At 45.7% G+C, this 26,478-nt stretch overlaps 1 protein-coding gene across 4 annotated transcripts in view; it reads right to left on the reverse strand.

Annotated features, from left to right (window-relative positions):
* The window catches only part of ZFP64 (ZFP64 zinc finger protein), a 99,638-nt gene that overhangs the window by 21,505 nt on the left and 51,655 nt on the right, over positions 1-26,478 (reverse strand). For 3 of the 4 annotated variants that reach the window (XR_011430699.1, XM_070247053.1, XM_001488519.7), the window contains exons 6-8: positions 10,760-10,909; positions 10,466-10,528; positions 2,315-2,566 (exon numbers count right to left, since the gene is read on the reverse strand). Coding sequence is in view for 3 of the 4 variants with exons in the window: in XM_070247053.1 (XP_070103154.1) it covers positions 2,315-2,566; positions 10,466-10,528; positions 10,760-10,909 (465 nt within the window). In the remaining variant the exon portion in view is untranslated. Of the gene's footprint in view, positions 1-2,314; positions 2,567-10,465; positions 10,529-10,759; positions 10,910-16,044; positions 16,487-26,478 lie in introns of those variants that run through there. The other variant, XM_023626766.2, reaches the window with a different exon arrangement.

The raw sequence follows: 26,478 nt of genomic DNA on the forward strand, positions 1-26,478 counted from the left end.
TTTGTGGATTCCCTCCCTCTTCATCACACCTCCTCTCCCACTTGTCAGGAATAGATTTTTTTTTTTTTTTTTTAAAGATTTTATTTTTTCCTTTTTTTCCCCAAAGCCCCTCGGTACATAGTTGTGTATTCTTCGTTGTGGGTTCCTCTAGTTGTGGCATGTGGGACGCTGCCTCAGCGTGGTCTGACGAGCAGTGCCATGTCCGCGCCCAGGATTCGAACCGACGAAACACTGGGCCGCCTGCAGCGGAGCGCGCGAACTTAACTACTCGGCCACGGGGCCAGCCCCTTGTCAGGAATAGATTTTTACATTTAAGTTCAATGACATTTGCATTCGGACCTGTGAATCCCCACGCTTTAACTAGTTGTTTTCAACTTCAAATTGTGGTTGGACTCTATATTATCACTGGGTGTGTAATATTCATCACAGCCAAATACTGCACATCCACCTCCTTAGAGGGTCACCGTCACACCTGGGCCAGGTGAACGTGTTGCTAGCATCAAGGTCAAATTGACTCTCTTTTCTTACATGCTCATCTTGGGCCACATTTTATCTTGCTTCTTGACTGGACTGTGCATTTCTTGAGAAAAAAGAATCTCACTGTGATCTCAAAGTCATCCAGTCTCTTAATTATGTAAGTCTTTACATGGAATTTCTAATGGATTTTTCTGAGTTTCTGATTTACTGAATTTTTTCTTTTAAGCTCTTATGTAAGTATCATCCAGATATTTCTCTTTACTGCAACCCCAGGGAGCCATATTCAGATATTCACATATCAAATATCTCATCCCAAATTTTGTTTTCTCCCTTGTTTTGCTAGTTTGTCTTCTGGTACCTTCCACCAGAATGGTGGCTGGGAGTAAAGTCTGGGTCCTTGCATATCTTTGTCTATTCTGCCTTCATACTTGAGATAGTTCGGTTGGGTATAGAATTCTATGTTCAAAATCATTTCCCAACTTTGGGGGCACTATTCCACTATTTTGGAGAAACCAGTATCACTGAGAAGCCTTTCTAAGTACGGATCTCCCCACTCCCTCTGTCCTGCTTGGCATCTCATGAGCCCTTTCACTCTCCTGGACTCTTAGGATGGTGAACTTTTTTCTCATTTGATTTTTTCACTTCTATTTTCTTTTCTTCCTAGGCCTGGTCAGAAACCGGATTTCTAGCTGCTGCTTCTCAGTTCTCCAACTCAATTTTGTTTCCCCATCTCTGAGAAGTTTAACTTCATAGTCAGCAACTTTAGTTTTAATTCATCCCTCTTTGTTCTCACAACCTTTGCATTGAACTCTTCTTGCATACAACATTTCTGCCAGTGGGTAGATACCAAGTAGAGTCAAAAAATTCTTGTCCGTTAGACAAGTGCTCTGTCAACTCCAATATGAGTTATTTGTTAGACTTAGAGCATTTTATACCACTTATTTCCTGCAAATGAGTCATACTTCATAGTTGACCCTTCATATTTAGGAAGAGTAGACTATAGTAGTATTAGATGGAGGTGCCATGGGTTTTACCTGCTACTGTGTAGTTTGGGCTCTTTTGCCAATAGGCTTCAGCTTCTCCTCTGAGCTCTATGGCCTTGGCAGCCTACATGCCAGTTTCCAGTCCAGAGCTCTCGGGTCAAGTCAGATACTGGCTGGAAAGCTTCGCTCCCAACTCTAAGGCTGTCTCCCATGTGTCCGCTGGGATAGTTTTCTTTACTCAATTTCAGATATCAGCGTATTCCTATCTGCTTGTCATCCTCTGTAAATTCATTGAAAAATCATTTTATGAACCTCCTTATGAGCCTCCCAATTCCCATATTCTGTGCCATGATGGGTGTTGGCTGGTTCATTCTATCTACATCTATTGATTGTTATTTCAATGGGGTCTCACAAAGAAGGGAAGGAAAAGCTCTTTGCTAAGTCTAATTTCTAGAACTAGAAAGTTGTGATTTGCAGTAACATTCAACTGATTTTGCTCCATGCTTCTGAGTTAAGGCATGCAATCAGAGTAAGTTCCATGATGGAACACCTAGTTTAAAGGTCAGACTTTTATTCGAGATACATCCTTTGCTTCTTGACTGCTGTACCAGGTACTCATTCCCAGCTGTATTCTGCATAGTCAAGTTAGGAAACTGGGCTGCCAAATTTTCATGTTTTACTGAAAGCTATTGTGCTGGTGAAAGAAAAGCCACAAGCTTCACGATCACCACAGAAATTCCAAATTTCTCTACTTACACCACCAAGTCATTTAGGTTGCTTGTGTTTTTAACTAAACGAAGGTTAACTAATTAGAGAATAAGTAAGGCACAGAGGTCTCTAGGTCAGGGACTCACCTGTGTGGGATCGGAGGTGGACGGTGAGCTGGCTGGAGTTGCGGCTGGCGTAGGGGCAGAGCTGGCATTTGTACGGCCGCTCGTCGGAATGTATCCGCAGGTGCTTCTTGAGACTGCTGCTGTCCACGGCAGCGTAGTCACACAGGTGACACTTGTGGGGCTTCACACTGGTGTGGCACCGCATGTGCATGGTCAGGTTGTCTTTCCGGCTGAAGCACTTGTCACAGAACTCACACTTGTGTGGTTTGTCTCCTTCAAACACACAAGATTCAAGGTTTTAAGGGTCTATCAAGGTGACTACAGAGATGGTAGCTTGGGGAATATGAGTCTGCCTCTTCCTTCTGTCCAAATGCCCAGAGATGGGAAGATATAGTGAAGTCCAGATAAGCACATTAGGAAATAGGAAGGTGTGCCATTCACTGAGGCCTAGAAATTTTGAAGAATCTTAAGGGACAGATTAGATAAGATTGAAGGAGAAAAATCATAGGCCAAATCCCATTTGGGAAAATGGGAATGGTTATGGAAGTATTCAAGATCAGAGATGGCAGGTGTAGGTGTCTTGGAACAGCTTTCTGGCTCACTAGTTGCTCAACCACATAGAGAATGGTCGGGTTGACCCCTTCTCTCACTTGCACCAAACTGCAAGCAGCAATGTCATCCACCCCCCGGGCTGTTAGGAAATGAGGGTGCTTACACCAGAGAAACGATGCAAAGGCCCCAAGTATCCAGAGATACCCTGGAGAACAGAGAACCCCATGCCCAGAACATCCACCAAACAGTGTTCTACCCTTCCCCTACAACCACTCCAGAAGGATCACGTCCAAATATTTCCATGATAATTTCCATTCTATGATTGCCAAAATAAAAGTTCAAGTTGACGAGCAGAAAGGATGTCGAGAAATGATTTAGAAGTAGAAGAAGGAGCTAAACAACCTCCCAGAAGGCTGCCCCAAATGACCACAAGGAAAGTGCAAGACAAGACATGAAAGCTAGTTCTTGATGGCTCAGGACAGAACAGACACAATAATTATTTCTCAACACTAAAGCAGCCATGGGTTTTAACATGGCTTATCTAGAGGCAGGGTGGTACAAGTTCAGAAGCCCAGGAATGACAAGATCTCACAGCTTTCAGACGAAAAATGCTCAGCTCAGCACACAACTCCTCAGACAACACTGGACGGCAGCAAGATGGGAAAATATCTGCAAAGTCCTACAGAAATTATTTAAATGGAATCCCATACTGTACTAGCATTCAGTGGGAAGAGAAAACAAAGCCAATTGACAGACGACCCAGGGTATCACACTTGAACTACGTCATTTATGTTCATTACTACTTCACGATTAAGGTCGTCAGTGGACCAGCCACTAGATCCCAACATTAAATGTAGGGCTTCTCAGTGCTCCTGTGCATACTAAGCATCTGGGGGTGAGGAGTGTCTCATTACGATGCAGATGTCTTTCCAGCTTCGAGATAGAATTTACATATAACATTGTATAAGTTTAAGGTGTACCATGTGATGATTTAACACACGTATACTGAGGTATGATTACCACGTCAGTCAACACCTCCATCACCTCGGATAATTGCTATTTTTTTGTGATGAGAACATTTAAGACCTACTTTCTTAGTAACTTTCAAGCATATAATACTGTATTGTTAACTACAGTCACCACACTGTACATTAGATCCCCAGAATTTATTCATCTCATACCTCAAGTTTGTACCCGTTGACCAACATCCTCATTTTTCAAGCTGAACTCACAGAAACAGTAAAATGCAGTTTCTGATTCAGTGGGTCTGGGCGGGGCCTGAGATTCTGCATTTCTAAAAGGCTCCCAAGTGATGCTCACGTTCCTGGTCTTCACTACACTTTGGGTAGCAAGGTTTACAGTATTAAGATAGCACACGTTTAACACTTTGATAGCAACTATACTGAGATATAGTCCTTTAGTGTGATTTTATTACATTTAAAAACATTATTCTGAGGCCATAAGCTTCATAAAATTGCCAGGAGCCCATAGCAGAAAAAAGGCCGAGAACACTATCTGGAGAGAAGACAAGGGGCAGAGCTGTGACTGGCCCAGAGGGGCACTGGGACGAGCAGAGCAGTGTTCAACTGCCACTGAGACTGATGCTGTCATCACAGCCTCATCTACACCACCTCTCCATCCTCTGATAAAAAGTCTCAGGCAGAGAGAGTACTGCGGGCACATTCCACCAAATTTTCCAGGGAAAGTGTCTCCACATTCAATTAACTGTTTAACAGCACAGGGAAAGAAAGAAAAATGCCTCAACTCATTTCATGATAGATTCACCCTGATATCAACGCCAAATGAATACAAAGTGGGATGAAAAATCCAAACGTTATAAGTCAATCTCCTTTATGAGGCTAAATAAACACCACAGGACCATCTTAAAAAGAGCAAAACAGTGGGCCAGCAGCATAGTGGCTGGGTTCGTGTGCTCTGCTTCAGCAGCCCGGGGTTCACGGGTTCGGATCCTGGGCGCAGACCTACACGTTGCTCATCAAGCCATGCTGTGGCAGCATCTCACATACAAAATCGAGCAAGACTGGCAACAGATCTTAGCTCAGGGCCAATCTTTCTCACCAAAAAAAAAAAAAAAAAAAAAAGCAAAACATTTGAAATTCAACCATCACTCTCAATTTAAAAAACCCCCAAAACTGACCTCCTAAGGCTAAGGAACAAGAAATTTCTTTAACATGATAAGTGATCTCTACAAGAATCTAGGACTCCAACTGCAAGTGATGGTGAGATCAAAGCATTCCATTAGAGCCTGGAACAAGATACAGATGGATGTAAGGTTGAACTAAAGAATGAGAGGACAGCTAGGGGCCTGGAGACACAAAATTTTAAACCAGGTTTGCTACTATCTGCACTCTATCAAGTTTCTATGTCCCCAGTCTTCTCGCTAAAGACATCCCGTTCCCTCTCTGAATTGGGAGCTGGGGAGGAAGGGCGTGGCAATGATTAAATTAGAGCTGGGTGACAGTGTTCTTCGATTTGCTATTTTAATACAGTACCTCACAGTATTTGTTTCGTTTGCACTTTATTGCTCATGGGCTTTTCATGTGAGTATTGGCATTTGTTTAGGTGATTGCCTGTTCATGTCCTTCTCCATTGGGGTTATTTGTAGTAATCCTCAAATATTCTGAGGATTAATTCTGCCCTACCTTGCAAGTTTCTTTTTTTTGAGAAAAATCAGCCCTGAGCTAACTACTGCCAACCCTCCTCATTTTGCGAGGAAGACTGGCCCTGAGCTAACATCCGTGCCCATCTTCCTCTACTTTGTATGTGGGATGCCTACCACAGAATGGCGTGCCAATTGGTGCCACATCCACACTCAGGATCCGAACCAGCGAACCCTGGGCTACCAAGAAGCGGAACGTGCGAACTTAACCGCTGCGCCACCAGGCCGGCCCCACAAGTTTCTTGTTGTGGGACACCTGTCTCAACTTCTTAATGGTGGCTTGTTATAAGTTTTAACTGAGTCATATTTGTCTTGTTTGTGGTCTTTGCTATTTGCCTGTCTGCTTACACCATAAAATTTGTCATCCTGCATTTCTTGTTATAGACTTTAATATTTAATATATTTGGTGTGTGTGAATGGTGAGGTGAAGGATCATTACCTTTGTCTTAATAGACTGCCAATTGTCGTGGCACCATAGGTCAGAGTTCACCCACTCCTCCACCAACTTGAAACGCCATCTTTATCAGATGTGGAATTTGCACTCACAGGTGTTTCTACACTCCCTTCTGTTCCATGTTTAGTCCAGTTCTACTATCATATTATCTCAATTATAGCTCTATGGTAATTTCTGATGAAGCAAAAACTCTTGTCCAAAGTTTTTGGGCTAATTTTGTGTCTTCTCTCTTCCAGATGAATTTTACTATCTAGAAAGCGAGAGGATAGTGGTTTGAAAGTAGAGGTGGCAGAAAGAACACATCCTGTCATTGTACACTTCAAATAATATGATTTATTCGCCTTTTATTGGGGTGATTAAAAATTTGAAAAAGCAATATATACTCAATGTATAAAGAGAAAATTGACGCTTTTTAAATCTTCTATCCAGAATTACTATTAACATTGATTTTCCTACTTTTTTTGCTTAAGTTTTTACATGAGGAAAAAATAGGAATAAAGCATTTCCTATCCTGCTCTTCCCAACTCTACTCCTCACTCCCTTTCTATTATGTATTTGAAAATTTAGTTTTTCATCCAGGACAAACTGGTATTTAAGGTACAGTCACGAGCTGCGTAATGACGTTTCCCTCAGGGATGGACCGAACGCACAATGGTGGTCCCATGACGTCAGTACCAGAGAGCCTAGGCGTGTGGTGGGCTACTCCATCTAGGTTTGTGTAAGTGCACTCTATGATGTTCACATGACGACAAAACCACTTCACGATGCATTTCTCAGAATGTATCCCTGTCATTAAAAGACACGACTGTATTTAAAAAACCAAAGTAACTCTAGAATAAAGGTAATAAAGATTCAAACCAAGTTCAAGGCTCAATTTTCCAAGACTTCTCCAATGTGATCGCAGCCCAGCTTTCTAATTTCCTCTCCCCAAGTAAAGCCCTCAGTGAGCCTGCATTCTAGGCACAGATGCCCAGTTCTCAGCCACTCCCGCGTTTGCTGTCAATTCCATCTCTACAGCTCTCAAAGTGTAGTCTGAGTGTCCTCAAGACTCTCCTGTTGAGTCCGCAGTCAGAAGTATTTTCATACCACTGCTAAAACATGACTTGTCCTTTCCATTGTTGACATTTACACTGATGCAGGAGCAACTGGCGCCTTAGCATGGACCCGCCAGCTCCACCAGCAGTCCTGATCGTCCTCACCGTCAAGCCCTCCCGGGGAGCACAGAGCCGGTTTCACCCAGGAATATCCTTGCAAACAGCAAAAACTGTAACTGATTAACTCTCTCCCCCTGAACAACCCTTTAACATTCTGTGTAACGAAATGGGAAGTATGTCTAAGGATTCTGCTGCAAACCAACACACACTGGCTGTCTTGAGAACGAGCTCTTGTGGGGTGGCTGCATTGCAAACTTGGTGCTTTTCCCACGCAGCACCATCTTGACTTGAAAGAAGTGACCGACTATGGTTTTTTTCAGATTTGGTATTTTGCGGACATTCTTAAAAATGAACAAAGTGAGCCCGCCATTTCAAAGAAAATTACCAACAAGACTGCAATGATAACATTCAGCCCATAAAATGAGACCTTCAGAACATATCTGCTATTCCAGGCTTGCAGCTTCCCAGTTCTTAGATTTTTCTGACAAGATTGGTATATTAACAAAAGTGATTTTTCTCCCCGTGGTATAATAAAATGGGCCAACATTTGGAAGAATGACACAAGTTGGTAAACCAGTATTTTCCAAATGACCAATGCATGTCAAAAGTCAAGCACGGGTAAGAGTCATTCAAACTGGAACACAGACCAATGGATTTTAACAGTTTGACAAGTTTATGGACACTGTCACAGATTCACGATAGCAACTAATCTTTAAGAAACTACCATTTGTTGTGTTCTGGTATGTATTAAAGAAAAATAATTATCTGAAAACGCTAGCAAAATAGTCCATTTCCAATCACAGTGTGAGAGGCCAGGTTTTCTTCATATACTTCAACCGAAGCACATGGCAATGACTTTACACAGATATGAGAAGCCAGCCGCCTATTAAACAAGACATGAGGGATTTGCAAAGGTATGAACAATGCCACTTATCACACTTTTTATTTTGGAAAACAGTTACTTTTCATAAAGGGGTTAACATATAATGGGCTTATTTTTAAGTGAAAAAAATAGTTTTGGTTTTCATTTCTAATGCAGTAATTGTAGATAAAACATGAAAACTGAGGGTCTTCAATATTTAAGTGTAGAAAGATCGAGACAGTGGTTCCATTTAGCAAAGATTCAGCTTAAGCCTTAAACAACCCCCTACACATATACTGCCATCCCTGCCTCCCACTTACAGCTGGGTCAAGAGATGGCATCTGGCTGACACATCCGTTCTCCTTTTTCTTGGTCTTAGAACCTTCTCTTTGTAGCTGGGCACACGGCCACACGGATTCAAGACTTCATTCAGCCAGCCTTCATTTCCACGGCTAAGAGCGGCCATGTGACTAAGTTCTGGCTGAGTGGGCATGAACCCAAGTGATGTGTGTAATTTCCAGGATGTACCTTTAAGGTGTCAGTAAGCCCTCTCAGATATCCAATGACAGCTGCATGCTTGAGGTGTCGAAATAAGAGCCCAAGCCCCTGAAAGCACAGGGTGGACCGCCATATTTAACTTGGACTATCACAAGACAAATCCTCTGGTTTTAAGCCACTATTATTTGGATCTCACTATTCTACTAATCACAAGGGATACCACTTCCGGGTCATGCCGAGGGAGAGATGCTGTGCGTCCCCCAGTGCCCTCTTACTTTCTATTGGTTAAGAGATTCAGAGAAATAGAGCAGCTGCCTTGACCCAGAGAAACAGCCCAAGTAACACATCTACTAGCAGAGCAATCGGTCAGTCCACATCTGCATCCCCGACTCAGTGAACCCCACCGAGGACGGGGCCCTACCCTTATCCTTTCTGTATCCCCATAATGCTCTGTATTACTCCTGAACCATTATTAATCCAGTCCCTGCCTCTCTCTCTAGCTCGACCTTAACACTGTTGACATCTGGGGCCTAATAATTCTCTGTCATAGGGTCTGTCCTGTGCACTAGGATTTTGGCAGCGCCTCTGGCTCCCACCCAGCAGATGGCAGTAGCACCGTCCCAGTTGAGAACCACTGCTCCAGCCATCCTCAGGACAGTCACCTGCTTTGAAGTGGCCTGAACTGGCCATGTTGGTTGGGTCTCATCTCTGTTCAAGTGGCTCCTGCAATCTGCACACCCTTACTGACATCTCAGCAGCCTTGTCTTTCAAGATGAGGATAAATATTTCCTTCACTAAGAGGCCGTTCATGACTCACTCCTCCCAGACAAAATGGACCCTTCGTTCTCTTATTTCTATGGCACAATGCCCATTTCCAGTAGAGAATACTAGTTGTCCAGAGAGCTGTCCTTTTAATGATGGAGCTCCCAAGTTTCAGCTGGGCACGTGGTTGCCCTTCTTGAAACCATTTCTCAGCTGCCCTTCAGGCTCGGTGTGGCCTCGACTAAGTTCCGCTCACATCCCACTAGTCATAAGGATGCTTCTGGGGCACAGCCTGAGGGAAGGATGCTGTAGCACCTCCCCCCGCTTCCGCATTCCACTGCTTAAGAGAGCTGGAGTATTAGAGCAGCTGCCTTGGAGCTGGGGATGAAGCTGTGTGTTGAGGATGACAGTCATTCTACCAGCTGTGGACCACTTGCTTCTTAAATTGTACTTGAGAGAAATAAGCCTGATTGTGCTTAAGCCACTTTGGTTGGTTTCTGTAAGAGGAAACAGACCAGTATCCTAGCTCATACAGGCTGCCATAGGGTCTACACTAGAAACCAAAGGTTGGCAAAGTTTTTGTAAAGAGCCAGGTAGAAAATACCTTAGGCTTTGTGTACCCTAGTGTCTCTCCAGCAACCACCCAGTACAGCACTGTAGGGCCAAAGCAGCCACAGATGACAGGCAGACAGACGGCCACGACAAGAGTCTGGATCTGGCCCGTGGGCCGCGGTGTGCAGACCCTGGTTCTAGCCCACGGCATTCCTTTGCTCAGGCACATCTTATTTCTCTGTACTCTCAGCTGTTGGGTGCTCCAAAGGCGGCACCTTAAGAAGCAGCCTTACTGCTCTTCTCTAAGATTCCTGAGGCTACAAGGCTGGTCCAACCTGTTGCTCCCTCTGCCTGGAATGCTTTCTTCTCTTCCTTGTCTGGTTACTCAGCCATCTTTCACATTCAAGTCAAGAGTCTCTTCTTCAGAAGTCTTTTCTGACCAGCCTAGATCAAATCCCTCTGCTACAGGTTCTCCTAGAACGAACTCTCTGGCCTTTGTCAGTTACCATTTCTGCCTGTGATTCTTAGGTTCCAGCCACCCCACTAAGTTCCCTGAGGCAGAGACCACTTCTGTCCTGCTCTCCACTATATGCCCACGACTTAATTCACATCCATTTCCTTTAACGCTAACATTTTGAACAAAGGAATGGATACCTACCTGTGTGGATTCTTAGGTGGCGATCCAAATCTTTCATGCCATGAACAGTTTTGAAGTGGCAACCTAGAATAGAAAAAAAGCCAGCTTTTCTTAAAACATAACCTCAAAAAAGGAAGCTACTATGAATCTGAAGATCTGGTGAGTCACACGGTGTTTCGATGCCACAGGACACCTAGGACCCATGGAGAACGCCCCTGCGTCGTGACCGTGCAGATGCAACACGAGGATTCAGTGTGTGAGTTCAAGCAGGGCTGTGTGATGGTGCTTGGCACAGAGAAGGGGCTCGGCGCGTACCTGGATAGCAACAGTTGAATGTCCTTTCCCCAAGGGTCGCCGTTTGCTCCTTTGTCTCTGAGGGAAGAGTCATGACAGGGGCTTTCTGGGTATCACTGCCATCAGCGGAGGGACAAGGTGGCTTTGGAACATCATTATCTAGTTCTGAAGCTGAAATCGAGACCAAAAACAAGTGTTAATTTCTCAAATATAGCCACCATGGTGAGTCTTATAGAGCAGGTTTGGGCTTATTTCATCTCCCTTTACCACCTCTCCAAAAACATTCAAAACTGAAACCACACACACACTGGTCTCACAAAAGTTCTCTTCCTCCAACTGCCAATTTCCAGGAAATACAGGGGACAAAGGGACATGGTAACAGGAGACGGACACAATCTGCAAGATCCAGACTGCAACACCTTATCGCAGCGCTTCTCGAATGACACGGTGAAGACCAGTGTGTAAAATCATTTCCGATCCACCACAGGCCAATATTTTTATAAAATATAACACACACAAATTACGAGAAAAGACAAAAATAAGAGCCCCAACGTTCTTATTAGCTATCACGGATAGCTGGATGCGTGGCAATGCCGAGCTAATTTTAAATGCTTACTCTCAGTTTCTGAGCTTTCGTCTCAATTCAGTAACAGGCCACAGACCACACTTCAAGCCCCACTGCCCTCCAGGACAAAAATCGGTTGTTTCAACAAGTAACTTGAAGAAAGATGGAGGAGGGAAAAACCAGAGACGAAGACTTGAGCGGATGGTCCCCCAGATCAGGACCCCATTTGGATCCTGATTTAAACACACTGTGAAAGCCACTTAAGACAGTGAGAAGTGTGAAGACCAACCGAAACTTTGATAGGGGATTTTTAAAAAAATTTTTTAAAGGTGTGAAGATGAAATTAGAGTTTTTAACAGCATTCTTGTAGATGAGGGATGGATATTTACAAGTTGTATATATGTCTGATTTGCTTGAAGCCGTGCAATGGGGACGTGGGAGTTCACTGTATCATTCTCTCTACTTTCAGTAAAGTTGAACCATCTGAAATGGCCGTTTTTGTGGGCCAAAATGGTCAGATAGCAATTTCATATGGTTCAATCTAATATGTAGGCTTAAAAATTTCTATAACCAAGACTAAGTACTCCTAAAAGACTGTAAAGTGATTTCTCTCCAAGTAGATTTAAGTCCAAGGAAAAAAGAGTTGCTGCTAATGTCTGAAGTCTTAAGAAAAAAAAAAAAAAAATATATATATATATATATATATATGGACTGGTTTATAAGTCACAGACCAAGGTCTGGAACTTTTTTGTCCCAAGGATAGAAGGTGAAGCTGGAGAGCACACTGCGGGGGGGGGGGGGGGGGGGGGGGCGCACAAGTTTTAGGCATAGGGTTTGCTCAGCTACATGCTAGCTGTGTGACTATGGGCAACTTTCTTACCCTTTCTGAGTCTGTTTACTCTTCTGTAAAAAGGAACACTGACCTGCCTCGGAGCTGTAGCGTTAAGAGATGAAGGTAATTCTCAGTGCAGCGCTGGCCTGTGTCGAGTACCCGCAATTACGAGGCTTCAGTTAGAAAGGACTGTAGATGTCACAGTGGAATAGTACGGCACTTGAAGCCCCTTAACAAGGTCTGAATAAATGACCTTGTTCTGTGGCTCTCAACTGAGGGGTCATTTTGCCCCAAGGGACATTTTTGATTGTCACGATCATGTGTGCACATGTGCGTGACAGTGGCTTCTACGGGACGGTGGCCAGGGACGTTGCTAAACACCCTCTGATGCCTGGGACAGCTCCCACATCTACATCAGAATCGCCTATGTTGTGGGTTAACTGTGGCTTCCCAGGCCTCACCCCAGGCTTACCGACAACTAGGGGCAGATCTCAGAACCCTGCATTTCCAAAGCAGAATCACTCCAAGTGATTCTGGCACAGGGCTCTAAGCCTCTTCTGCTCGCAGGGTGGTCTCCTGGGCACTTCCATCAGCATCAGCCAGGAGCTTGTTAGAAATGCAGAACCTCAGGTCCCAGGCCTACAGAACCAATCTGCACTTTAACAAGATCCCCAGGCGATTCCCATGCATTAGAGCACATCGCCAAGCCAGCGCTTCTCAAACATGTGCATCCGAATCACCTGGAGGGCTTGTTAAGGCACAGGTGGCTGGGGCTGCACCTCCAGAGTTCCTGATTCAGGGGGTCGGAGTGGTAATTTTTCCACTTCTAACAAGTTCCCAGCCGATGCTGATGCCGCTGGTCTGGGGACCACACTTGGAGAATTTCTGCTCTTTGAGAAAGGAAACTGACTCAGGAGGATGCTCAAGGTTGCAGGGCTAGAAGTTTTCAGCTGATGAGAAGCCACACTTGCCAGATCTGAAGCCCATCACTATGTCTCTCAGAGGAAAAACAAAACCTTGCGCTACTTAGCAATTCGCATATTAAAAAAGAAAACCATCAAACACTTGAGAGTTTTTAATCCCACAGAAACCAAGTAAGACTGAAAAACTGAAATCTGAGAGGTTGTAAAGCACCGTGATTTAGGGAACTGACTGGGAAGCCAGCTGGTGCATTTCAAATCGCAGTTCTATCATTTATTAGCTGTGTGACCCTGGGTAAGTTACTCAACTTCTCTGTTCCTCAGTTCCCATGTGTAAAATGAGGATGACAGCCCCTATCTTCTAAGTTTAGATGAAGATTAAGTTCTTTAGCATACATCAAAGAACCTTGTATGTAAGTCAGCACTACATAAATGTTCTTGGTTTTATTCACCGATGTGTACACATGCGAGCTCCCAATTCTCAGGGAAAGGGAAATGCACTGTGCAATGCAAACCTGAAAACAGGCAGATGGGAGATTGATGGGTTAGAGCTATCAGAAAACTGAGGCCAACACTATCCAGGGTTAGAATGCGATGGAGAGGCTGTAGGGTCCTCAAGGAGACATCGTTCACCTTTAGATACCCAGGAAACCAAGGAAGGTTGTAAGGCCACACCCTCCTGAGAAAGGCACAGCAGGCCCAGATCCTTCCAGTCAAAGCGGGGGGGTGGGCCACATTTGAGAGAACCCAGTTGAACACAAGGGGCATTTTAACCCTTTAAGAAATCGATGTTCTTTTCGTAAGGTTGTTTTCCTGCCCCCGTACCCCCCCCCTTTTTTTTAACTGGTGACTGAAGTCTACCAATTGACCTGTTCCATTCTTTTTCCTCCAAAAGCTACTCAAGTTGCAAAGCCATCTGCAAATTAAGAGGGGCCCAACCTAAAGAAAAAAGAAAAAAAGCAGGCCTCTTGCTGAGCATCACAGACCTAGAATGCAGGTGAAAACACATCGGTTGGAAGGCTGCTTTTTCTTTGCACCAGAGCCTAATTCGGATTGTTTATGACCTGTTCCCATGGCGGGGGGGGGGGGGGGGGGTACCCTGAGTACTGCACAACACAGAACACCCTCCCCAACCCCTCAAAACCCAGGGCACGGCTCCAGGAGGTGCCCTCCCAGCGCTGTCCACAGGAATAAGTAGCTGCCCATGGCACTTCACTTTGATCAACAGCCTAGGTTTATTCAGGAATTATCTTTTATAGTCGCTTCCCCAAAAGATTCAACCCCCCCCCAATAAATCCCCAATTTCTCTTCCAGAAGAGCAGGAGGAGGCCTCCCTCCTACCCCAGGGAGACCCTCCCCTTCCCACCTACCCACCCCCATCCTAGGCCTTGGGCACCACGATATTTTGGTTAAGGCAGCTCCGTCAGGCCAAGTTTTCTTTTTCAGTACGATCTATTAATTTAGGAGGGGCTTCTTTAAGCTTCTCCCCTCCACCAGCTCCTTGGGACAGCGCGGTCATGAGACCAGGCACAGGTGGCTGGGGCTGCACCTCCGGAGTTCCTGATTCAGGGGGTCTGAGTGGTAATTTTTCCACTTCTAACAAGTTCCACCAGACCGACCTCTGCTGCTGGAGGTCTGAGCCTCCTCGCAGAAGAGACTCAGGATCCCCCCGCCCGGAAAATTCGGGGGAGGAGAAGAGAAGAAAGTCCAGTTAGAACTCCTCTCCCCACCCCCTCGCTGAGAAAAAGGCACCAGTTAACCACAGGGGGAGGAGAGGAGGAGGACGGAGAGCGGATCTAGCAGGAACCTACACTGTCTTAATCCGAGTGCAAGATAATCCGAAGGGGAAGCGCTTTAGAAATGCAGATTCCCCGACCCCACCCCAACCCCGAGATTCCAAAGGGGGCGGATGCCCGAGGAGTTCGGCGAGTAGCAAAACTCCCTACCCGCGGGCTCTTCAGAAGCGGAGGCTCCAGGGACCACAGGGTGAGAAGTGCCGCCCCCAGGGGTTAGGGTAGGTCAGGGTCTCTCCGCTTCGCCCCGACCCCCTCCGGCCACCTGGCAGCCGGGGTGAGCCTGCTAAGTCCAGCCGCGGCACTACCCTGCTCCGCAAGCCCCCCCCCCCCCCCAACGGCTCCACTTAGAGTAAAAGGCAAAGTCCTTACTGGAGCCCGCGGGACCCCATCACCTCTCTGACTTCATCTGACCCCTCGCAGCTCCAGCCTCACTGACGCCTGGAACGCTCTCCCGGAGGCATCCTCACAGCTCGCTCCCTCACAACCTCCAGGCTTTACTCGACGGTGCCCTCCTCCGGGAGGCCTATCTCTGCACAACGCGTTTGAAACGCCCCCTCCCCCTCATATCTCCCTTCCCTGCTTTACGATGTTTTCCCCTAGCGCTCACCCCTAGCACACTTTACGCTGCACCGCTTTATCTCGTGTACCATCTTTCTCGTCCCCACTGGGCCATAAGCTCCAGGAGGGCCGGAGTTTCGTTGTCCTTGTTCCCTGCTCTGTCCCCCTCCAGCATCTAGCCCCAGGTCCCGAGAGAAACTCTGACGTTTTTCAGATATCCCCCCATTCCCCAAAAGGACGCCTGAGGCGCGGGATTGGGAACGCCCACCTTCCCGGCGCGCAATCCCAGCCCAGCGCCAAGGAGGTAGGGGACCCCGGGTGCTAGCGCGCCCCGAAGACAGCCTCCGAAAAGATCTGAGAGCATCCTTCCACCGTGTTTCGGACATGAAGCGTCGCTTACTAGCGCTTGGGGGGAGTGCCTGGAGGAATCCACGTGGGGAACAGCGTAATTTACCCCGAGAGGAGGAATTTACTAGGGGTGTAATTTACAAGGGTGGGGGCGCCCAGGCCCAAGCCTCAGAACCGGAGTTGGAAGCTTCACCCGCCCTCCCGGGCCCGGTTCCGGTACCTCCCCCAGGCGCGGGTCGGAGAAGCTGCCCCCAGCCCCCAGGCAGGGCGTCCGCAGCGCTACTCACCCGGCACCCGCACCACCTCCCCCGCCGACTCCCGGCGCGCAGGCTGCGGCTCCTCGGAGTCCAAGTGCTGGGGCTTGGCCTGCTTGCGCCGCGACATGGCGTGAGGATCGCGTCCCCGCGGTGAGTCCCTACGAGTGGCCTACTTCACACGAGCAATTCCCCGAGTTCGGAAATCACCCCTCCGCAGCCGGCGCGCGCGTGTCGCGGCAGTTCTGCTCCTCGGCCGAGCGGGGCGATTATATCGAGTGCTGACGGCTGATTGGCCCGGAGCCAAGACCTCAGGGGTCGCGGGGAAGCGCGGTCGGCTGCCCCGCAGCCCGCACCACCTGGAGGCTCGTTAGAAATGCAGACTCTCGGGCTCCACCCCAGACCCGCTGTATCAGAATCTGCATTTTAACGAGCTCCCCAGGTGACTCGCATGCACATTAAAGTTTGAGAAACCGTGTCTGCATTTTAACGAGATCCCAGGTGATTCGTTTGCCCATTAAAATTTCAGAAGCACAGCTCTCCTCCAACTTGAATGTGCTCACGAATCACTGGGGAGCTCGTTAAAATGCAGATTCTGACTCCGTGCGTGTGGGGTGCAGCCCGAGAGTCTGCATTTCTAACGAGCTCCCAGGTGATGTAGCGGCTGCTGCTGCACCGGCCGCGCGCTTTTAGGTTGCGACTTAATTGGTCTGGGCTGAAACCTGGGCATTGTTTTTTTCTTTAAAAAAAAGTTGCCCAGGTTATTCTGATGTACAGCCAAGGTTGAGAAGCACGACCTCCCCTCGTGGTTCTCCACCTTGGCTGCATGTTCGAATTTAAAATTTAAATGAGGCCAGAGTGTGCCTCGCTGCGGGGGGAACCGTTGCTGGGGAGCCAGTTAAAAATGCAGATTCCGAAAGTTTTGGCTTCAGGCGGGGAGCCCAGGAATCTGTATTTTTATGCACGACCCCCCCCCCCCCCCCCGCCCCGGGTCTAAGACCACAAGGGAGAGGCGTGTGGGGCCAACAGGGGCGCGCGTCCCGCCCAGCAGGTGACTGAGGCGTGGTCCTCCGGGGGTTGAGCTAATTGGCGTTCGTGCTCAGACTGGCTGAGAGCTTGATGAGACCCGAGGGGGTGGGGGAACCCCCTCCTTGCGCCAGGTAAACGACATCCAACAGGGAGCAAGAAAGCCACTTACATCCCCCAGGCGTTTACTTTCTTCAAATTGGGGAGTTACTTAAGGCCGGGCTGTGCCCCAAGCTTGCCCAAACCTGAGAGTCACGTGGGGGCCCTTGTTTAAAAAGACCCGGTTCGGCTCTGAATCCGTGGGGGCGAGACCTGGGAATCTGTATTTCTAACCGCGCCGGGGGTGAGTTTTGGTGCTGTGGTCGCGCGGGCCCTGTGGGGTTTCGCGGCGTCCTGTAATATGCCTTCCGAGAGGTTACCGCTGGCAAACCCTAGGGGACGGCATGTAAGAGGAGCATTTTCCTGTTTCTCAAAAACTGCGCTGTCTTCCTCAGACTTCCCGTTGATTTTCAAGTTGGGAATTGATTTTAGGGGGTTTTGTTTAATGCCGGGGAAGTCACTCGACATTAAATTGTCGAGACAAAATATTTCTAAAGCAACTCAAAGTTTTCTTTGAGATGTGTGTGTAGCTACATTATACGTAAAGCCATTTGAAAACATACATACGCGCTTACGTTTATGTCTTCTTTTGGAGTGTCTCAGAAGGATACTGGATAAACTGGGGACAGTGGTTGCCTCGGGGGAAGCTGAAAATGGAGTGGACCCAGCCAGGAGGATGGGAGACATGCGGTAGCCTTTATACAGCTTGAGGTGTGTGGGTGTGTTTGTATTTGCTACAAGTATAGATCATTTCTTCTCAGGCACACATAATTGGATTAATCAATCCTTGGAAGATGACACGCTGTCATTACTGATCCGTCACTGGCTAATACTGGTTGCTTGTTTCTTCCTTGGCTTATGATATAATAAATATCAGGGAACCCACCATGGGACCTTAACCATAACCTACATCTCTCATATTTCCCCCTTCTCCCCCACCTCCAGTTTAACAGCCATCAACGTAAACCCTACGTACTTAATTCCTTTGCCTTTTCTTTTTAGCAAGTTTTTTTGCACCTACACATATTCTTTAAAAAAAATACAATTTTAATTTTTAAAGAACTTCAAAAAGAGGGTATGTAATCTTCCAGGAATTTTCTTTTCTCCTCCCATTTATTATATTGCTAAGGTCATCCAAATTGCTGTCACTGACTTTCTTCCGTTTTGACTGATGTGTAATATTCCGTGATGTGAAAATACCCCAGTTAATTCATCTGCCCCCTGTTGATGGGCACTTCCGTTGTTTCCCCGTCTTTGCCTTGTGAATAGTATGGCTGTGACCTTTCTAAAAAGTGTCAGTTTCTTAAGTGAATGGATACATTGGTTGGATCTTGGTGACTGCTTAAGAGAGAATGCCAAAGTGGAGGCGCTGACTTACATTTCCCCCAGCAAGGTAGAGACACCGTGGAGCCACACCCTTTCCCCACACTCTGTATTATCAGATGTCTTAATTTTTGGCAATCAAAGTAATATACAATGATATTTGACTATGTTCTTGGTTTGCATTTTCCCTGCTCGTATTATTTCAACAAAAAACAGTGAAAATTGCTTGTTTTCCAGAAATGACAGCAACTGCTTAAATTTCACTTTTTTGAAGGCATTGTTTTAATATTTTGCAATGCATCCGTTCAAAGTTATGGTCCTAAATTAAGTTTATTGCCGTGTTTGGTTTTAATGGCTTGATTTCAAGGGCTTTAACTGAAAGAAAAAAAACCGTCACAGGATATTTAGATCGAAAGGAAAGCAGACTATTACTGGCTATGCTTACTAAGTCATGATTCTCCATTTTGGATCCCTTTTACCAATTATCTAAATAGACTATTCCTTTTTTTGAAATCCTGCTCGTAAATTTTCTTCTTCCAAATTGAAGAGGATGCATCACTGTATCTTTAACAAATGAGTTTCCAACCCACTGAAGCTCTTTATTTGGAAGATGTTTAAACAGATTAGAAAATTCTGCTGTTAAGTTTAAACACGCAGAGGTTTTTATAGGTGACGTTTTCATTGTCTTCAGCAACAAAATCACCGTAACAAGACAATCATGGCCAAAAAGGCATTCCAAAATACTTTCTCAATGGGCGGTGTCTCTTGGAAACTACTTTCTCATTCTTTATATATCACCTTTATCCTGATATGTTTTTTTTTTTTTTTGAGGAAGATTAGCCCTGAGCTAACATCCGCTGCCAATCCTCCTCTTTTTGCTGAGGAAGACTGGCCCTGAGCTAACATCCATGCTCATCTTCCTCTGCTTTATATGTGGGACGCCTACCACAGCATGGCTTGATAAGCAGTGCGTAGGTCCGCACCCAGGATCCGAGCCAGGGAACCCAGGTCAGGGAAGTGGAATGTGCACACTTAACCACTGCACCACTGGGCCAGCCTCATGATATATATGTTTTAAAAGGTTGTTAGGTAGTCTTTCTTCACCGAGAAAGTCAATAAATTTTCAACTCTTGTCACTTTGTAAAAGAAAAATGGAGAATAACTGTAATTTCGATAACTCAACTACTTTGCCAAGAGAAAGAGTTCGTCTCAATTATACAAAAGGTTCTCTGTGTCACTCTACATCTTTTCAGGAAGCATTATGAAGATTCCAGAGGCAGTATCATGCAAGTAAGAGCACAGACTGGAGCCAGCCTGAGTTAGAATCCTGGCTCTCTTACTCTGTGACTTTGAGAAAGCTGCTGTGTCTCAGTTTTCTCATCAATAAAATGGCACTGTTAATACAGCTAGCGTGGTTGTGAGGATGAAAGTATACAGGCCAATGTCTAGTACACAGGCAGTACTCTCTGTTAACAATTTATACAGTGTTCTTATTTATAGTAACAATAACAAAAGTATAACAATAACAGTATTTATAGTACTAGCAGGAGAGTTATAGTTATTGATAATAAAAGCTAACACTCATCTAGGATGGTGGTTCCAATGAACTAGACACAGTCTGTTTTATGTGGAAATAAATTGGAAGCAAGCAAGCCTGTGTTAACATTACTCAACCCTTCTGAGTTACAGATTCCCAGGCTTTCATACCAGTTTCAGCATATATATTAAATGAGTATTTTTAATACTACTCATTTAATATTGCTGAAGTAATTGCTTTCTTTTTTAAGAGAAATAGATAAAACTAAATTGTCTCTGATTGTCCTGGACCTCCTGTGGGTGCGACCACCTTGCTGGGTCATGTTCTCCTAAGTAGCCACCTCATTTGACTTGTGTCATTACCACAAGTATTCTCCACTACCGATATAGGAATGAATGAATAGGTGTTTATCCAGGTACAAAGGATTCCCAAACGGGGTGGAATGCTAGACAGGAGCAAATCTTATTTCTTCACCTGCCAGGAATTCATATTTATTTGTTCATCTGGTAATAATGTATGGAGCCCACACTATTGCCTGGTTCCGAGTGTTGGGTATAGAGTGATATGCTAGACCGACTAGATCCTGCAGGGCAGGCAGAGAAGGAAGGAAGCGATGAATGTACAAGGTCATTTCAGACAGTGAGGGGTGCAGAGATCAAGATGGAATGGGGTGGTGTGATAGAGAGTGGCTGGGTGGCAGTGGGGGGTCCCTGAGTTTGACTAGAAGTGACCTTTGAGCTAAAGTCTGAATCTAATAGGCAGCCATGGGAAGAGCCAGGCAGAGAGCATTCCTGGCAGAGGAGACAGCCAAGGCTCTAAGGAGATCAGCTTTGATGTGTTTGAAGCAAAGAAAGAGGACTCAGTTACTAACTGGTTCCCAGCAAAGAAAAATATGGCTCCTAAAAACTTGAAAAAAAAAATGTCCAAGCTCATGTATAATTAAAGAAGCACAAGTTAAAATAAATTGAAATAGTGTTTTATACCCTGTCTGAATAGAAAAGATTAAGCACACACACTTATTAGCGAAGGTGAGCATATCCTATGACCCAGCTCTTTCCCCCCACACTGTGCTTCTCAAACTTAGGGTGCATGAGAGTCACCGGGGGACCTTGTTAAAATGCAGATTCTGACTCTGGTGTGTCTCAAAATCTAACATGGATCCAGATCACCTGGGGACCTTGTTAAGAAGCAGATTCTGATTTCAGTGCTTCTCAAACTAACGTGCCGAGTAATGACCTGGGGATCTTGTTAAATGCAGATTCTGGGCAACGACCCTAGACGAGGGTATCCGGCCTCACTAGTTATAAGGGAAAGAATATTAAATAACCATAAATTCCTTGTTTTTTTTCCACCTATCAGATCCATAAAAATTAAGGATGCTAATAACATCTACTGTTAGCAAGGAGCAGGGAAATTGGTCTCCTAATGCATTGCTAGTGGGAGTGCGACTGTTTGTAGCCACTCTGGAGGGCAATTTGGCAATAAATTCGTAAATGTGCCCTGCCAATGATCTGTCAGTTCTGCTTTCCATCTGTTCTCCGCCAGAGAAACATCTGCACGTGTGCACAGGGGGCGGGTCTAAGGATGTCTGTTGCAACACCATTGTCATAGCAGAAAAATTGAGAAACAACCTCACTCCCCAACAGGAGGGGAATGGTTAGATTAAACTGCGGTTTAGCCATATCATGGAATACCAGGCAGCAAATAAAAGTAATTGGCCAGGTTTATGTACACAAGCATGGCTAGAGCTCCAGACCGACTGCACTGAAGTCAAAGCAAGTTCCACATAGATGCAGAATTAAACGCATATTTAAATCCATATGTTTTCAATGGTGAAATATGAAAATCCAGAGGAAAAAAGTACTAGAAGGATCAACAATGGCTATGTGTTAAGCAAGATGGGGGCAGAGGAGAAGCTTGGAGGAGGAAGGGTTGGAGAACCTAAATTTTCTGTGTGTAAGAGAACATTATCCTTAGAACATTTCCTTTTGTAAAAAATAGGGGATGTATTTAGTTAAAAAGCAGTAATTAAAGTATGGTTCTGTCATTCAATGGAATACCATGTGATCATAAAAAGTGTAATGTATTCCTGTGTGCGTTGATATGGAATATTCTTCAAGATATATTAAGTGAGATAGTCAACATAAAAGTGTACAAATTATGCTGTTGTGTATATGTATATATGTATGTAAATACATGTATAACAGCATCTCTATAAAATTTAACATACACATATACACCCCCCCCCCCCCCCCACAGGCATCAACTTGTGAATGCACAGGAGACCAGAGCACTGGTACCTTGTCCCTGGGGACAGGACAGCAGTATTTGTGATGCAGTCGCCCGAGTGACTAATATCTTGCTATATACCTTTTAGCAATCTTTTAAGTTTTAAAATTTTAAATCATAAGACCTGGCACCCATTCAAGAGTGTATAAAACATAAATGTGCAATTTAAGTAATAAAACAAACACCCATGTAACCAACAACTTTAGAACATTCTGAGTACCAAAAAAACCCTTCACATGTTCCTATCCCATAGCTTCTCCTTCTTTCTGCCATCTTCTTCCACTATCTTTAATTTTGTGTAATTATTATTTAAAAATAGTTTGGTCACCTAAATAACACGTTGCTTCATTTTCCTACTTTTTGAGCTGCAGGAGTAATTTTCCTTGCTGCTTTCAGTTTGTGAGCGTGCTGCTGCAGGCAGCTGTAGTTTGCGTGTTTTCACTCTCATCTTCAATTCGGTAATTATGAGCAAGGTGGCCGCGCACATCCTTGCACGGGTTTCCTGATTCACATGGGTAAGTCTCGCTATGCCCAGAATCTGCATTTAACAAGATCCCAGGTGATTCTTCACATTAGTTTGAGAAGCACTGAAATCAGGATCTACTGCTTAACAGTGTCCCTAGGTGATCGGTATCTATGTTCACTTTTGAGACACACTGGAGTCAGAATCTACATTTTAACAAGATCCCCCAGTGATTTTCATGCACAGTAAGTTTGAGAAGTGCTGTGTAAGGGCTTTGTATGGCCATCATAGCACATGCTCATGTTCCACTTTCCTAGGAAATGCCATACTAGTTTCTCAGTGGCTGTATCCCTTTACCTTCCCATCAGCATAGAGAATTTTTAAAATTAAAATGACAAAAAGAAACTAGTGAAAAAGTCACTTGGGCACAGTCTTAGTTGAAAGCGGAAATAACTACTGTACAAATCCTCGCTTCCTCCTCTTTCCTTTCTGCTCCCACTCCCCAGCCCCTCCCCTTCATGGACTAGAATCTGAAATGATGACATAAAATGCTGGAGGAGGACATTGTGTGGGCAACAAAGTGGAGCCGGGCCTTTATGTATACAGAAAACAGCCTCCAGTTCACCTGCCGGCTCCTACAGGTTTGGAAGTTCCTCAGCTGTAAAGGAATGTTATCCAAGAATAGGAATTCTAAGCTTCCAGACTCCGGGCAGGGTGTGGCAGGCTGGGCGTGGTCAGCTGTCTTACCTACTCTGGAGAAAAATGAGATTCCAGTCCCTTTCTGGTAACAGTGAAATTACACTGACCAACTGTCATTTTCAGGTTCTTTTAGTGTTTCCATGTCTTAGACCACACAGTCTCTTTGAGTGACGTTTTCTACCAGAGCCATTAATTTGTTTAACAAACATTAATTGGGTTCCATCTGGATGTGAGGCGCCATGCTAACCTTGAGGAAGTCAACAGCGAGCCTTTGAAAAAGTCAGAGTAATGAGAAGTAAGTAAGTAAACAGGCAGTTACTAGACAGTGTGATAAATGTTCACAAAAATGATCAGGCAAAGCTTTCTGCAAGAGGTGGATTCATAACCCCACATCTGTAGATGTGTAGGTCTTGGGCAGACAGAGAAGTGAGGCAAAGAGAGTTCCAGGCAGAGGGAATAGCTCGTGCAAAGACAAGGAGGTAAAGAGATGCACTTTTGAGGAATCTCAGTCTGGCTGGAGTGGGCAGAGTGCTGGAGATAAGCGAAGGAGGTGAGCGGGGAGCAGGTGTCAGGGCTTCGTATGGCCAGCAGGATATGCGCAAACCTTTCCCTGCCCCTCCTTTCCCCTCCCTCCCTGTGAAGCCTCAGCCACCTCCAGAGGCAGATCCCAGGCCTGGTTTGGGAAGGTAACTTACTCTCCTCAGCTGAGGAGCACAGAGGTGGTGGTGGTGATATGACAGTGAAAAGAGTGAACGTTCAGACGCTCACCGTGTGCTAAGTACTATTTTAGACCACATTTTATGTGTATCATCTCACCAGAGTCCAGCTCTTCATGGCTGTGTGATTTTGAACAAGTCTCTTAACCTCCTTGAGCCTCAGTTTCCTCATCTGTAACATGAGGGTAATAATTCTACCTACCTCAAATGGTTTTTCTGAGTATTAAGAGAGAGTATGTGTAAAAGACTGACAACCAGTAAATAGGCAAGAATATTAGTTATTATTATTGGCAGCCATCCACCTACTACCCTTATACTACAATAACTTTTAAAACTATTTAAAAATGTAACAATTATTGTAAATTTCATTGACTTTATTGAATAGCTACATTGTGCCGAGCATGCTGGGGACACACTGGTGAAAGAGACAGAAGGGAAGGTGGTAATGCAACAATATATTCATATTGGCTTCTGTTTGCACAAAGAAACATTGGAAGGCTATACAGCATAATAAATGCTGTTGGTGCCTCCCCGCATCCCCTTGCCCTGGTCACCTTGGTGCATGCTGGACTGACTTCCGACTGCCGGTACCTGCGTTTCTTTCCTGAGGGTTTTCTCCTGTTGCCAGCATCCACTCTGCCCATGTGTGCAGCAGCCTGAACAACCTGGGCTGGTAATCTCCTCCCGGCACCTCGGGAGGAACGCTCAGTCAGGGAATGATGGGAGTCGGTGGGTAAACACCCCAGCTCTCTCGAGCCGCAGGTGGGTAACCACGAGGCACAGGTGCCTCCCTGTCTCCAGGGCTCCCAGCAGGAGTGTACACCAGTTGCCCACAGTGGCCACCGTGTTGATAACACACTGTATCAGCCCCTTCCCTCCTCTGTCTCACTTCCCCACCCCCCTACTGGTGTTTCCTGGGATCACCTCCTAAATAAGTTACCTGCTTTCTAATCCTTGTCCCAGGATCAGCTACTGGGGAAACCCCAACAAGAAAGAAAAAGAAATCAATAAAAGTGGTTACCCCTAAGGACCAGGAAGGGAACACAGGAAGGGCAGGAGATGTCTCAACGTACACCATCTTACATAGTGTTGCTATCTGGACACTGAATGTATGAACTATTCGTGAAAGACCCCACAAAAACGTCAGCAGTTCTAACCGTGAAAAAAAAAGAACACACAAGTTATTGAGGTACAGTTAACAGTCTGTGCCACAGCACCCCATTCCTGCTATGCTCCTTGCTGCTTGATGCCAAACCGCCTGCCATATTGCAAAGGTGTGAGTCCCCCCAGCTCCTCTCTCTTTGTGTTAGAGGCACAAGTCCAAGGCTGCAAACGGACTGGGGCAGTTGAGTGTGATGGTGAATCCTGGCATTGCCTGTCTGGCAGTGAGCGACGTGGATCGGTGGTGAATCCATGCTTTTTGGGCCTCAGTTTTAGCACCTGAGAAGTGGGCATAATAAACACCCACCCTGCCTTCCTCTCACAGCTGTAAGGAAAATGCCCCCTGCTGGACTTAAAGTTCCCCCTCCATAAGTCTGCAGGCCTGAGGAGTTCATGGATTTCTCAGTCGATGAATCGATCAGGACGGAAAATGTATTTAACTTCAGGCAATGGTCTTGTAAAGAGTCTACAAAGAAGTAAAATGAATGATCTTTTCACCCAAGAGACACTGAGGAGTCACGTAGCCTAATGGATGTTCAAAAATATAAACTTTGATATAAGACAGAGCTGGGGAAGTCAGTTCTAAAGCTTGGAACAAATGGTTTGACATCGCTGGGCCCTGGCTTTCTCATCTGTAAACAGAGCATTACTGCATCCTCTACTGCTAACGGCTGCCTCATGGGCTGATGAGATAGTAAGTGTAACATGCTTAGGGCATTACTTGGCACAGAGGGAGCAGTCAGTGAAAAATGACTTTTTTCTGTCAATTACTATAGATACCCGAGGCTTCCTTTGACTCGGTTTCTGTAATGGAGGGTCTGTCAGTTGGGATTGGATGCTTGTAAGTAACAAAACACCCAACGAATACTTCCTTAAGGAAAAAAAGAGAATTTGCGTCAAAGAACGGAAGGTTGGGAGTACCTTTATTTCAGGTCTGGCTCCATCCAGGGGCTCAGACACCATCACGCAGGCTTGGTCTTCCTCTCTGCTCCTCCAAGTGTGGCTTTGTAGTGTGCTGGCTCACTCCCAGGCAGTTCTCTCATGGGGCAGGCAGCTCTGCCATGGCTCCTAATGAGCCCCACCTGCTGACATTCCTGCTCTTGGCCAATCCCCTTCCCTAGAGGTCAGGCTGGACCTAGAGACTCACTTCTAAC

The sequence above is a fragment of the Equus caballus genome, chromosome 22, assembly GCF_041296265.1.
Source record: "Equus caballus isolate H_3958 breed thoroughbred chromosome 22, TB-T2T, whole genome shotgun sequence".
Lineage (NCBI taxonomy): Eukaryota > Metazoa > Chordata > Mammalia > Perissodactyla > Equidae > Equus > Equus caballus.